We start from the raw sequence: 14,968 nt of genomic DNA on the forward strand, positions 1-14,968 counted from the left end.
AAGTTCCATTTATCAAGAGTCTACTGTATTTTGATGTGCTCAATGCAAATATGACTATTTTTCTCGCACATTATGTAATCATTTAAGTGTACTAATGATTTCATGTTTTTGGATTGCAAGTGGCTTAGTTGGCAAACAGTGAGTAGTATGAAAATATTTGTATATAGTAAAACCTCGTTAATTCGGAAAATCGGATAATTCGGACTCATCCCGTGGTCCCGGCAGGCGTATGCATTACTTCACGCAATAAAACTCTCGTTAATAAGGACGTATTTGGCTGCATGTTGGTTAATTCGGCCGACTCTCTGAGCTCGGCGAGCGCAGAGCGTCGAGCTCAGAGAGTCATAACTGTACGATCATGCGATGCATAACAGCAAAAATAAAGCCCCTCTAAAAAGGTGCTAATGTCCAACCGAAAAGCGACGGAGTCCACATTGCCACAGTCATGAGCGGAAATCATACGTGAATGACAGCAAACCGGAACACTTCGTCCCTATTTGTGCCTTTAAAGGTTATTCTTGCATTTACCTCCGCGCATAACACCGCGTCAGTCCCATGCCTTCAAAACTGCATAGTCACCATCCATAGTCACGACGATAGTGACCGCAGTTGTTGCAGCAAACGGTAGTTGCGTTTTGGCACTGTACGTGCGTCGGCTGCATGCCTTCAGAACCCCAAGATCGCCGTCCATAATCGCATCGATAGCGGCCGCAGTTTCATTTGCAGCGGTTGCGGCAAGCAGTAGTTTTGTTTCGACTCAGTGGAAAGCTGTTGAGGATGAAGAGCACTGGCTACATCGCGATGGATGGACAATCTGTTGGAGACCAGCTCGGCAAAAAATAATCGGCATGTCCACGCGGTAATGAAAAGCGTCTCAGATGAAGATGTGCGCCACAGCTACACTAAGAAGGAAGCCTCGAGACCTTCGCCGCTGTGAGCACTAATCAGTCACGAAATGACGAGCATTGCAGCTTCCGCATTTCTTTTGTGCAAAATAGAGACAGGGTTTGCTGATTCATTCAGGAAATAAAAGCGTGTTGACGTAGTAAGCATTTGTTCATTGTTTTCTTGATAGTACCTTCAATAATTCGACATTCGGTTAATTCAGACATTTTTTTCAGCCCCATAAAATCCAAATTAACGAGGTTTTACTGTACCACAATTGCCTGAAGTTTACAGAATATGCAATAAAGCATAAACGAACATTCTTGACCAGTTTGGACAAGGCTAAGGCACAACAAACACTGAAAAGTAAAATTTCATTTCAAATTTCGAAAAATATAAGAAATTTTCCAGGTAATCACAAACCCCAGCCTTGTCTTTTTGCACTTTACTTTTCAGACAAAAAGCTACCACAGCGCTACCGGGAGTAAAAGTGATACCGATCCTCCAAAACTGAGAAGTGATCATAATCATGATTGGGTTCTGAGAAAGAAATTTTAACTACACGATGCATCGTGGAAAAATAATTTTATACGAATTCAACTCATCAAAATACACAAACCCTGCAAATTTCACTTGATATATATTTATATTAATAAAGAAAGTAGTTCGTTATCAATGTGGACCATACTTCTCTCTCTTCATATGAATATATTACATTCTTTCAAATTCATGCAACCCATCCAACGTAGGGCAGCTTCAAAAAATCATTACTAACATGGCTATACACTGTCAAATTTAAATTGTGGGGTTTGACGTCCAGCAGCCTTACAGTGGGCTATGATGGACACCATAGTGGAAGGTTCCAGATGAATTTTGACCACCTGGGGCTCTTTAACATGCACCCAAAGCACAGTACGCAAGCGTTATTGCGTTCCACCCTTATTAAAATGCAGCTGCCACGTCAGGAATCAAACCTGTGACCTCAGGCTGAGCAGCACGATGCCAGAGCCACAAAGCCAGCATGGCAGCTCACCATGTCCAACTGCAGTGCTACTAGTCAGTCACAAGAAGGATGCCAACAGAATTCAGGCCCACCTTGTAAAGTGTTTCGTCCCATATTGATGTCTTGAAGCAAACACACTCCAAAGGCTTGGACAACCTGTTCAGGTCCTCTTGTCTCAGACGGAATATCTGCAAAAGGAAGAGGCACAGTGAATGAACAATGCACACAGCAGCTTATCTCTGGAAATTCAAGTTTCACACACTTGCATTCTTGTGCACTTGGCAAAACTAGGAGGTCTAAGTGACATTCTTTGTTAAGTACCAGTTACTTCTTCAATCGCATGGGCCATGGTAGAATACTGTGCCATGATTTTGGTATTATGCAGGTCAATCTGCACCAGGACTGCTGACCACAACATTGACAGCTTATGTGCCATGCACATAAATTGCTGCAATGTTTCAATGCACTTAAGAAAAAGCACTCACTCCATCTATGGTCCATTTATGCTAGTATTCATGCATTCCTCTCTATTCCTTCATTAAAATTAAATTATGGGGTTTTACGTGCCAAAACCACGATCTGATTATGAGGCACGCCGTAGTGGGGGACTCCGGAAATTTGGACCACCTGGGGTTCTTTAACGTACACCTAAATCTAAGTACACGGGTGTTTTCGCATTTCGCCCCCATCGAAATGCAGCCGCCGTGGCCGGGATTCGATCCCGCGACCTCATGCTCAGCAGCCCAACACCATAGCCGCTGAGCAACCACGGCGGGTTATTCCTTCATGGCACGGTTTCTTTGACTGCAGTTACGAACAATGATATCAAAGCACCGAACCAACTCCGATTTCTGTGGAAATGCAGTCCTGAAACCAGCAATAAGGCATGTCACAGCATTCAGTCTGGAATGCACTTGAAAGCAACGCAACGGGAATAATTCACAGCAAAGGTTCAAGTGCTCACAGCTTTCTGTCAATGCCAGTGGAAATGAATAAAATCTCGTTAATATCAGAGAATAATTTCAAAATTACAACACTTTGAATGGCTGAACTCTCCAAGTTTTATTAATCAACAATAAAAGTAAGTGAATGCTTGTCATCCAGATTTCAAAAAATTTTCTCCAAATGTTTTTCTAGGTTTACGATGGTCTCCAGTATTGAAACAACCTAATGGATGATGAAAAACAGACTTCACTAAATTCGAGTGCATGGAAGAAACACTACATATGAAGGTACAAAAGTCCACTTTTGTGGTACAATGAGCCAGTGCACTCTCCCAGCTGCCAAGATGCTGTCACCAAGTTAATTCAAAGCAAGCAAACATGAATGTCCAATTGTTATGCTGAAGTCACTCCTATCTGATGACAATGACCTAAGAGCTCTTGTTTCGCACATGCTAATGTACACCGCCATTATTTTTCAGAAATAGCCATTTTTCTCAGAAATAAACTTCAACGGGCCCAAGAAGAACATCGGCAGAAGGAGGCTTTTGAAAAGCTGCATGTCTTCACGCATAGCAGCTGACTCTGAGTAAGACTGCTGGTGTGCTAGGCATCAAAACAGAAAGACAAACACACCCTATCCCTCTGTTCCTCAGGCACAAGGTCCATCTTGTGAACGAGACAGAAGATCTTGGCCTCAGCTGAATTCTGCAGTATTGCCTCCAAGCATGACTGGTAGTAATGAAGGTCCTTTTCCAGTTCCCTTGACTCCACGTCAAACACATATATCAGAACCTGCAGGGCACAATGAATTATTGCACAGTGCATGCTTCCCTGGCTGGCAGTGCAACCAAGGATGACAGGCACATACAAATGCGCCTTGGACAAAGACAGTCTGTCATCATTGTAATGTACAGGGTCGACCACATCTAAGGTGAACACCTCATTAGTATTCAAGACATCATAGAAGCTGATGTTCAGTACATAATTCGAAAAATCATTATTGTGTTTATCAACACCATGATTACACATCGTATAACGAACATTTCACTCGTGAAGTAGAATAAACGCTGTAGTTTTACCGGCTTGAATACTAAGGATTTGTTCACCTTAGATGTGGTCGACCCTGTACATGAGCATATCCATGCCACATGGGAACAGAAAATGACATTAGCTTGCTAATACCTTAAATTTTATTGTCATTTGCCTGATGCCACAGGGGAAAATCTAATGTCACTGACCTTAATGTCATTCGTTACCTAATGTGATCGCCAGAACTCATTTGACTGAGAAATGCGTACTCTCGTCGCCATAGCTTGCAAAGCGCAGTGTAACAAGTATTTGAAGTAATATGGCAGCGCACTTCGATACAAGGACGTAACACGGTGAACAAAGACGAGTGCTGTTTACATCATGATTAACCAACTAGCACACCAGTATGTCTTAAAAGTATTTGAAACAGCCTCTATCATCTCAAAATTAACTATACGTAAATTTCTACTACAACGCTTTTATCAGGAGTTGTAATTGATGAACTACCTCAAGCCAGCGTTGTAACAGCTTTGACGCGGCAGGTGCCATTTTGATTTTGGCCTTCAGATTTAACATGTAATGGCCGAAGTTGCTATGGTCGGTAGCAATGTTGTAAAAGGCAGCAACAAACGCAAGCTAACGGCACCATGGTATGCTTATTTTTACATTTTACTATTCATGAAGGCGAGGTAACTTGTAAATGTCATATTTATTTTTTGATTAGTACCCTAAAATTGCTCACTTCAAAAGGCGCTTTTATCGACGTCATTGTGTCAAATGTTATTAAATTTGGGCATGTGGCAGTTCTGCTGCCAAAAATGTCATTAGGGAACCTAAGGCACTAGGTTAAATGTCATTTTTAGTGCCCGTGTGGCACGGGTATAAATATACTGCAGGACAGCGACCACTTGTAATTCTCCCAGATTACTTCTGTCCTGCGCCAGCCACATCAAAATACTATGTGTCTCGATCTAAAAATAGAAATAATATGGCACAAACACTGCTTTAACCAGTCCATCTATTATTACCTGTGAGTTTTCTAGTCTCATTGCCCTATCTGATTTTCTGCTGGCATTATCCCTACCAAGCCCAACATTTTTCTTTCCTAGACATTTAGGCAACTAAACCCATGAACTAGTTCATCTCTATGCATCATATATCCTACTAAGCTTCTTCATCTGAATTTCAGCTCGATTATCACCCACCCACATTCATTCTCTAACCCACAATGGCATCTTTGTACATGTTAGCATTACTATATATACTGAGAAAGACCGGCCCTCACGTAAAACCCACAAATCCCACTTTTGAGACAAAAAATTTTGAAAAAATAAGAAATGTTCACCAAAGTTACCTGCTACAATGCATAAATCACAAACATGTGTGCTAAGAGTTTTCCAAGTTACAGGAATATATAACAGCACAGACGGCACAGAGGACGAGCATTTTTTGGAGCGTGCCAATGACATACCTGCCAAGTTCGGAGAAACTAAATCCGAGAGATCTTCCGACCGAGGGGGGGGGGGGGGGTCAGTCAATAACATGCCCCCCCTAATGTCGATATTGTCAAGTACTCCTAGATGAGCTTCATTAAAATTTTATTTACAGATATACAAATGACCACATGAACATCAAGGTCCCACTTTTGAAAGCATTTCATTGTTGCTAATTTTGCCTTCCAAAATTCTTAATAATTTTAATTCTCGGGTCTTACGTCCCACAACCACCATCTGATTATGAGGCACGTCGTAGTGGGCGACTCCGGATTAATTTGGACCACCTGGGGGTTCTTTAACGTGCACCCAATGGACGGCACATGGGCGCTTTTGCATTTCGCCGCCAACGAAATGCGGCCGCCACGGCGGAGATTTGATTCCGCAAGCTCGTGCTTAGCAGCACAATGCCAAAGCCACTAAGCAACCACGGCGGGTGTTCAAAAATTATTCGGATAATGATTGATTGTAAGAAATTCCTTTTTTTTTAACATTTTGCGAGGTTGACGTTTCCCAGCGACTTGAACGAGCGACACATGGACGAGCGGCACTGTGTCCTCGTATTTTTCACGATGTTAAATTGCCGTTCGCACTCTGCATTGCTCTCTGGTATCAACAAAATACCCAGCGTCACTTCGGCTGAGCACTACATTAAAAATACTTGAAGATATTTTTGCACTAGCGCTCCTTGCTTTTAAAGCCATCACTGACCGTAGGCCTATGCAATGCCAGAGTGGCTGACGCCGAGAACGGTGGAGAGTCTAGTGTTGCTAGTTGCGGAAGGCGGCATTCACTGGCTAGCTTAATGGGACTAGGACCACTAGGGCACCCAACAACACCGTCAGCGTAAAGAGCGGCTCTGCGGTTAACGAAATAGCACATGTATAGGGTTTCCCTACTACTTTCTGAATTCTGCGCGAGGAACCTCTAATTGGATTAGATTGGGTTGGATATTTTTTTTTCCCCAATGTGGCCTGACAAAGCGCTAGATGCGGGAACAGGACACAACAGCAATTTCCGGAAGATTTTCCTGTCAACCGTACAACCGGAAGAAATGGTCCAAATCCGGGAGTCTCCCGGGTAATCCGGGAGACTTGGCAGGTATGAAATGAGGTAGTAAGCTCCGGTGATGATGGGGCGATATCGAAATGAAACTCTATCACTGGTTGTGAAACTTGAATAAATGTGAGCGTAGTGTTTAGCCAGTGTTTGCATTATTCTGTACATCATTTTGAGACGTTGTATGTGGGGTTAACATTTGCTCGACTCGTTCAAGAGCCACACCCTCCCAAGATTCAGATAAATATGTGAGCCTTACACGAGTAAATATGGTACACCTATAATTTTGTTTTCTATCAATCTATGTGTTGTGATCAGTTTTCTTTCAACCCCCCCCCCCCCTCGCCTTTTTTTTTTTTTTTCAATTCACAGTCTCCAGGTTCTGGCCAGGTAGGTGAGGAATAGCACAATGTACTGCCTGTACCAGGGATATTGGTAACTGTTTCCACTTGGCTCACTCGGCAGCAGCCAATACTTGAAGTAACACATAGGGACCACTGCCATTATTGGCTTCCCAATAATCATGTTTTGTGCTAGAGAAGCTTGTGGCAGAGATGCCCCAATAAAGTTCTATGTCAACCATTGTGGTGTAAATACCACATATAACAAAATATCACTTTTAATGATTTGCCACTTTTCACATTATGAACTTTTGTCTTCACTGTATGCAAATACAAATTGCATAAAGCAATGTAATTTGAATTGCATAATGAATACTATGAAATGTTTAAAGGTTGTTTATGCTAAAAATTGAGCATTCAAGGAAATGGTATTGTTAGATACCGTTAATTGAATGACTCGGGTCTTGAATGCCTCACAGCTTGACACACGGTTTCGAGCACTATAAAAGGCTAGTTATCTTTAATGTACGTGCACAGGCTTTACAATTTTGCTGGACATAAGCTGCCAAAACACTAAGCATACTATTTCAAATATATTTAGCACAGTTATTAAAGCCTATTTCATTTACTTAAATACCACAATAAACATTTCATTTCTGACACCTACACTGCTTACATGTCACTGGAGTATCCAATTTGTGGTGTGTAGCCATGGACTGAGTCATCTTAAAAGGTTGCCTATATTTGATGCTGCACCCAACCAAATTCACAGGAGAACTAAGTGCCCTTGCATAAAAGCACATATATTCTTAAGAGGTACTTTTAAGGAATTCATTTTGGATGCAATTATTTCATTTTTCAGCTTTTCAAATGTTATTAGCACACAGCACTTCTCTATTGCACACAATCTGACTTTGCAAGTGACGAAGCATGATCATCTAACCTCAACATTCCGGAAAATGGTGTCCTTCTGGCTGGCAAAGTAGTTCTCCATAAAGGCTTCCTGGCCACCACAGTCCCACAAGTTCAGCACCAGGTTGCCCAGGAAGCGCACATGCGAGTGCTCAACGTCAACTGCAATGAGAAGCTCATGTTGACAGTGGGTGGATAGCTAGGAGTTTCGTGTGAAGCTCCTAAAAAGGCCCCTTAGAAAAAAGCCTAGGAAACATAGCAAACGTCTGCTGATCCTTCATGGCATATGTCTTCTCAACAGTCATTGTGATGTGCCACTGGCTGCAAAAAGGAGCTCACATAGTCTTATGGTTCAGCCCATTAGGAAAAACTGGTGAAGCAAGGCCTTTGTTGTGTTCTAAACATTTTATCTTAATGCTCACCTGCCATGCACAGGCTTACTGCACTTAACACTCTACCTAGAGAGTGCTGATGGACTAGTGTGCAACCCTTCGGCAAGCAGGTGTGTGCAGAGAGTGACCACAAGCGAGCTAGAAGGTGCGCCTTGCACGTAGTTTTCACCCAAAGGCCATCATTCAAACCATAACAGCAAGAAATTAGTTACGTGGGAACTGGGCACAAGAGGTATACGACAGCAGTTGCCTGAACCGACTAGAATACTACACTCTTGTTGCTGGACAATGTACTACCTAGTATTGCAGAATGTAGCCACAGCCACGCAACCACATCTCAAGCTGGGGATGAAGGACACCACTTGAGAGGAAGATTCTTTTTTTTTATGTTTATTTATCTCTTTACCCACAGCAACAAGTAGCATTACATTACGGGGGAGGGGAGACATATAGAAGCAGGTAAAAACCAATCAAAGCAATTGTGACAAACAGTAAACAGTTGTAAAACACAAGAACACTATCAGTGATGAGAGTAATAGCTCGTTAGACATAACAGATATAACCTTATTAGGCAATTGGTTCCATTGCCTAATAAGGTTCAATTGGTTCCCAACAGTTGTGGGTTTGGAAATACCCGAACGCACAACTGTTGGGAACCAATTGAACCCCTTATTAGGCAATGGAACCAGAACTGTTGAGCAAATGGCATCCCTCGGTGTATAGCCCTTGGCGTAGGCATTGTGATGGTATAGCGGACTTAGTCCACATGGTTTGGACCTGTCCTAGCTTAGATGAGCCAGATAGATGTAGAGACTCCTGGGAGTCCTTGCTACTCAACGAAGAAGAAAATGCTCAACGACAAGTCATCGGTCTCGCCCTGACCGCCACCGCGTCCCAAGGGATCCCGGTCGACAGTTAGGGAGGAGTGTGGGTTTAGGCTGAAGCCTCTACCCCGTCATCTATTTGACGGGCGCAAATCACTTCTCTCTCTCTCTCAATTGGTTGCCGAAAAAAAAAATTCTTGAATGAATCTGTTCAAAATGTATAAGTCATAGCTATTTGATGTAATGAGACATGCCAAAATTTTTGTGAGATGATGCTTATTGAGATACTTTTCGTGCATTAATCATTCTCTTTAGTCTGACAAAAGTAATTTAAGGGGTCCTTGAAGGAAAATTCACAACATTCTGCAATTTAGAAACAATCATTGGCATGGTAGCTGAATAACCACAGTGGCATGATTTCTTCTAGTAATTTTGGAAGGAAACTCTGTGGTCTGCAGAAGGAAAGCAACCACAGCGGAGGTTTCCAGTTTGCCTTGGTCTTGTTCAGTCCATGCTATCACAATGGGCAGCCGAGATAAGTGAGACAATTCCAAACGCACTCACTCGTGGCACCCAGCCTCCGCGTGTCCCTTGCAATGTAGTTGGCAAATATGATGGACCTCATGCTTGTTTTCCCCGAACCACTCTTGCCCATGAGCAGCACCTAAAATGGTGAGAACAGATATGACTGAGTGAAGGATCATATAGAAAGGTAACAGATATATTTTAAAGAACGTCGTGCACCATCCCTCGAGATGGCTGACAGTCTGCTCACACAAACGTGCCCCAAATTATCATTTTCAATACTTACTATGTGCCATGCCATTTGTCGAACATCATACCCCCCCAATATTAGAAAAATTATTTAAACTTCGAACATATTAAACTTTCCTCTGAAGACTGGAATGTTATAAGAAAATTAACTTCAATGTTTTTCTAACTTTCAAAACTACTTCTGGATGGTTTGCTACACTCGGGTGGAAACTGTGGGCTTTCTGGAAAAAAAAGAAAGGCTTGCGAAACAGTTTACAGCACAGACCCAAACCTTGCCCTTCAAGCACATTATGCACTAATACAGGTTCCATTGAGCAAAGGTGGGAGACTGCAAGAAATTTTGTGGGTGAGGTCAACAATGTTGACCTGACCCTCATGTTGGAGTTGGAGTTTGGTTTAAGGGCTGTAGATGTTCAATCTTGTTGGTAAGTGTTGTTGGTAGGATTGTTTAGGTGCAGTAACCAGCGAGTACAAGCAAGTGAACACACAGAAGTGTTAACTTTACCAAAGGCTTCATTCATGCGTATCACACTCATGCGGAAGATGCAATGCACGCGTAACTACATTAAAGAAAGATAGTTCTTCTTGAACTCTTTCATTACCACTAGAAATGTGCTTATTTTCGGAACATTTATGTTTTAACATTTTATTTCAAGGCGCAGTAGTTGCAACGTATACTGTGATACATAAAATTATAGCCTGATCACTGGTGTTTTGAATGGATGTATAGCAGTAATAATTGCTCAGACAATTTTGCAGAACTCTTATGAGAAACTTCAAAGAAGTAACTCCATGAACATCAATAAATGCAATAATTTCCTATTTTCAGTATAATTACTAAGTAAAAAAATTTAAATATACAAAATATGCACTTGATTCCTATTTCCCAACTTTTGTCAGATAACACAAAAAAGTAAGATTTGTTGGCATCAATACTAGACATAGTGATGTCCATGCTATGCAGGAAAGGAGTAGCTTCACAAATGTAAAAAAAGGGTAAGTTTCCATTGTGTGGGGAGCATTTCTTTTTACTCACTGCAGTAAGCACCTGGTTCGTTTTCTTACTGCATTCTTTGGGCTCATGAAGCAATGGTTATCAAGTCAGGTAACATGCAGTACTCTTCTCACACTTGATTATTGCGCTTGATCAGCTTTTGTGTGCAAGCATGGTGGTCAAGTGTACATTCAACTGGTGCTGGAGCCTCAACATGTTTTGTTAAGTTTCTGTACAGTGTTGTACAGTAATGTGAAGTGCTGCACAATATTCTGCAGTAATGAATAATGGCACTTGCAAAGGCAGTGTTTCAAATTTAAGAGGTTAGACAGCTAATTAGGCTTCGGTCGAAGGTCGGTCTGAAACCGACTGCATGCTCTCGTGTGAGTGAAAACCCCACACGATGGGAATGATTGCTCGTAATAATTTTAACATACGCTGGCGAAGCACTGAGGAATGAAAGCAGCCCACGGCGGGGAAAATAAAATAAAGTTGCACTTGATATTAGTCGAACGCATTTATCAAAATAACATGCACTCATTAGCATTTATCATTGTCTGAGACATCCTTGAAACCGCCTATATGTCAGATCAAAAAATGGAAAACCCGAGAGAAGTTTCTGTGTCTTTAATGCTGCTGCCATTTAAAAATTATTTTGCCGGGTCGACCAAGGCACAAATTTTGCGTCTTTTTATTGAAGAAGTGCTAAGGAGCACTGTAGTCTAGTTTCGATGATACCTCCAGTTGAAGTTTTATTTTTTGCAGACTCCCCAATCTGCTAAAAAGTGTCAAATCTGACTCGGCTAAAGTTCAGTCGTCATGTCAAACAGGTGACTTATGTTGCTAGTACTAGAAGATTTCCAACAGAAATGTTAAACAATGCATAGAAAAAACTGTTGATCAAATTGATCGATTTTTATAGGTGCGGTAACGAAAGAGTTAAAGCATGCTCACCCACCCAGTACTTATTGCTATTTTTGCTGCTTCAAAAATCAGCCTAATAATCAGTTCATCTCTGTCTCAACACAACAAAGCATTTGTAAAAGAACAGCTCACAACCACACGTGCTACAATGCAGAACCAGCCAGCCATCACGTCCTTTCTTTGAACTGTTGCTATGTTCTCATCTGTCATTTATGCATTGGCCTACATAAAGTTTTCTGCATAAAAGAGGAATTTGATAGACTACACAATCTCTGCTGTTAAAAAGCAAGTTCTGTGATGCTTGCTACAGCCCCCCTCTCTGTCAGCTTAGGATTACTGTTTCTACAGAGCTTATCTAACTTTCAAAGTGCAGAATAGGTAACAATGACATTGGCACATTCTGCTAGCTTTTTCAAGTAGTGAGAAATCTTATGCATGTAAGGAAAAACAATAAATCTTTTACGACTGCCTTAAGTGACTGAAGTGTCTATGCACTCAAGCAAAAACAACTTATTAAGAAGGAACTCAGCAGATGCCTGAATGTGCAGGGGATACTCCACTTCTGAGAGGCGAGTAGACTAGTGCGCATGCACTTGTCGGCCTAGTTGCCAAGTGTGACACATTTTGAATTGTGTGTTCGCTGCATTGGCAGTCTGCAACATAGAGCAGGTGTTTGAATGGAGGACTAAGCTTTCTATCATTCAATGGCCACATTATTTTCTAAATTCATTTTCAAAGCATAGGCTGACAATGCTTCTTTTAACCAGCTTGAAATGAGACGAGTTAAAAGGCAGAAGCTGTTTGTTCCCACGTAGCAAATACTGCCACCATGTTAAGTCAGGGTGAAATGTAACTGAAATGTAAAAGTTAGCATTTGTGTCTGTCCAGTTATCTGTTTCCACCTGTCACTGCACTTACAAAGCTATTGCAGCTGTGAGAATTAGGAAAAACAGAGAAGCTACTGTCAGCTGATAACAGCGCACAGTGCACTGCAAACCAAAATAATATGCAGCAGAACGACTGGTGAATCCTGTAAACAGCTGTACATCTAAGAAGCAGCAAGTATTGCAATCATTCAATGAAAGTGCGGACCTCAACAGGTGTAACCAATGCCTGGCACATGAATGTTTCCATGCACCTTGCTTAATATGTGTCACAGATGCATAAACACCCAGTAAACTAGTCGGACACATTGTTGCACTACGCAGCTTGTAAGCACAGCATTGTAGCACCTTTTGCATAATATAAAACAGCATGCATAGTTGCAGTGCCTTTCCACTTGGGAAAATCCCTTAAGAATTGACTCCACTGTCTTAAGTCACCATTTCATCATCAGCCTAATGAATCAGTAGTTGCTGACCATAAGACTATTTCATCACCACACAATCCACAAAACATACAGCATAGCATACCAGTGGATACCGGGCCATTGCGGCATCTGTGGCAGCGACCTTGTGGATGAGGCCGCCTGATCTGCCCATGGTAGTACCACTGCCAAGAGCCAACGCAGCTACAAAGCTTCCCTCACTAGCACGCAAGCTTACACTGGCACACTGGAACTCTATGGAATTTATACACCCTTGTCTTCATAGCTTGGATACATGTCTACAGCTCCGTTTTCCGCCTGGAATTTTGCGAGCTGAAGAAACACTTCTGTGCCGCCTGTCGCTTGGTGTAGCCTTCACAACACCTATCCATTGCACATTCGAATGGCCGACTACCTCGCATGCGACAAATGCGGCCAATTGTACATCTCCTTTGTTAATGCCTTCGCTACAGTGCACCTAGAAAGGAATTCTCAGCCCCATTTGATAGACTGGACAATTGAACTTTGTTGGAGGAGAGAATCCTCACACACTAGTCCAGCCCGTCCTCAGCACAACGTTGTGCTTCTTGAGGACATGCGGGCAGAGTGACAGACCTTGAGAATTATTTCGTGCTACATCACACTTATGTGCCACATTTCATAGACTGGACAATCGGCTTTTTTCGGAGGAGAGAACCCTCGCACACTGATCTAGACCGTCTTGAGCACAACGCTGTTGCGCTTCTTGAGGACATGTGGGCAGAGTGACAGACTTTGAGAATTATCGTGCGCTACATCACACCCATGTGCAGGCCACCCACCCATCCTCACCCGTGTTTTTGTTCTGTTTTAGCTCAAGTCCCCTAGCACCTTTAACTTCCCTTACTCTAACACAGTGTAGCCAGCCGGTCTAAGCACTGGCTAAACTCCCCGTTTCTCCCACTCTTTCTCCTTCACTTGGGTAATATAGCAAGGACATTTTATGGTTCAACAAGAATCGTGTTGTCACGCTTTAAACTTCATCAGAAGTCTCAATAAGCCCTAACATATGATTGACGTCTCCTACTCCGTGAAGTTGCTAGCCTTGTTTGGATAGCGAAACAAGATTTTCCAGAGAAGAAAAGCGCGATCTCATGATGCGCTGTCGTGATACTTACCCCCATCCCACTACCGTGTACCACGTTGATTTCACTCAGTGTCGTAGACTTGTCGCTCTCTGCTTTTTCTTTTTGTTATTATTATTACATTAGTTATTTCGATCTAACATAGCATTGAACAAAGAGAATACCTCACCCTATAGTCTAGAGCGCGGCGTGGGCAACACAATACTTATTGGGCTCCTCACATCAAACCACGCAATTACATTTTTAGCAGTAATTGATGACCGGTAAGCAAAGCATTATTCGAACGCTTTGTGTCGACACAATATTTCCGATCGGCTCTGTAAGCACGATATTTAACTTGTCAGCCGTGCTACTCAGTTACATGAACACCGGAAGGCGTGTCTTGTCTCACGTGCATGAGCACTCCGGTTTGTCAAGTGCCAAAAAGCAAGCTCCGACAAACGAGGTATGCCACATAGAAATAATTTTGTCATGTGACAAACTCCAAGGCATGATGCCGCACGAGACGATGCATCACCGAAGATGCTGCTTTGGAAGTAGCGACGCTCCTTCGCTCGTGAAAACATCGGAAGAAACAGTTCCGAGTGAGGGAATTCGAATTCAGACGAGTACCTTTTTCTTCATGGCGCTGGATCTGTTTTGCATCCGAGCCTTGCAAATTATTCGGCAGGGAAATTTACGCCCAAATGACCCGATTTGCCGCACAATCCGTATTCACTTGTCTATCAAAGCAGCTGGGCGAAGCTTGTCTTGTGACTGACAGACAGATGAGAGCGCCCCCTCTAGCGGCGGGCATATTTAACAAGGTTCAGTTTTGATTTCATTTTCAACACTTAATTGATGTTACTAGACTCCGCTACTAGTTAAGTAAACAGTTTATAAAACATATTGACTCACGGGAATATAAACGCTAGCGTTTTCTTTTCACAGCATGACTCGGGGTAGCGTTGGGATCGAGAGTAGC

General features: G+C 42.4%; 1 protein-coding gene across 1 annotated transcript in view; it reads right to left on the reverse strand.

The window, feature by feature from the left end:
* Window positions 1–14,773, reverse strand: part of LOC119441816 (ras-related GTP-binding protein A) — a 30,417-nt gene extending 15,644 nt beyond the window's left edge. Inside the window, exons 1-5 of the mRNA XM_037706442.1 lie at window positions 14,617–14,773; window positions 9,447–9,546; window positions 7,698–7,828; window positions 3,466–3,624; window positions 1,981–2,076 (exon numbers count right to left, since the gene is read on the reverse strand). Of these exons, the coding sequence (XP_037562370.1) occupies window positions 1,981–2,076; window positions 3,466–3,624; window positions 7,698–7,828; window positions 9,447–9,546; window positions 14,617–14,649 (519 nt within the window). The 5' untranslated portion in view covers window positions 14,650–14,773. The remainder of the gene's footprint in view (window positions 1–1,980; window positions 2,077–3,465; window positions 3,625–7,697; window positions 7,829–9,446; window positions 9,547–14,616) is intronic.
* Window positions 14,774–14,968: the final 195 nt, after the last annotated feature.

The sequence above is a fragment of the Dermacentor silvarum genome, chromosome 2 (assembly GCF_013339745.2).
Source record: "Dermacentor silvarum isolate Dsil-2018 chromosome 2, BIME_Dsil_1.4, whole genome shotgun sequence".
In the NCBI taxonomy this organism is placed as follows: Eukaryota; Metazoa; Arthropoda; class Arachnida; order Ixodida; family Ixodidae; genus Dermacentor; species Dermacentor silvarum.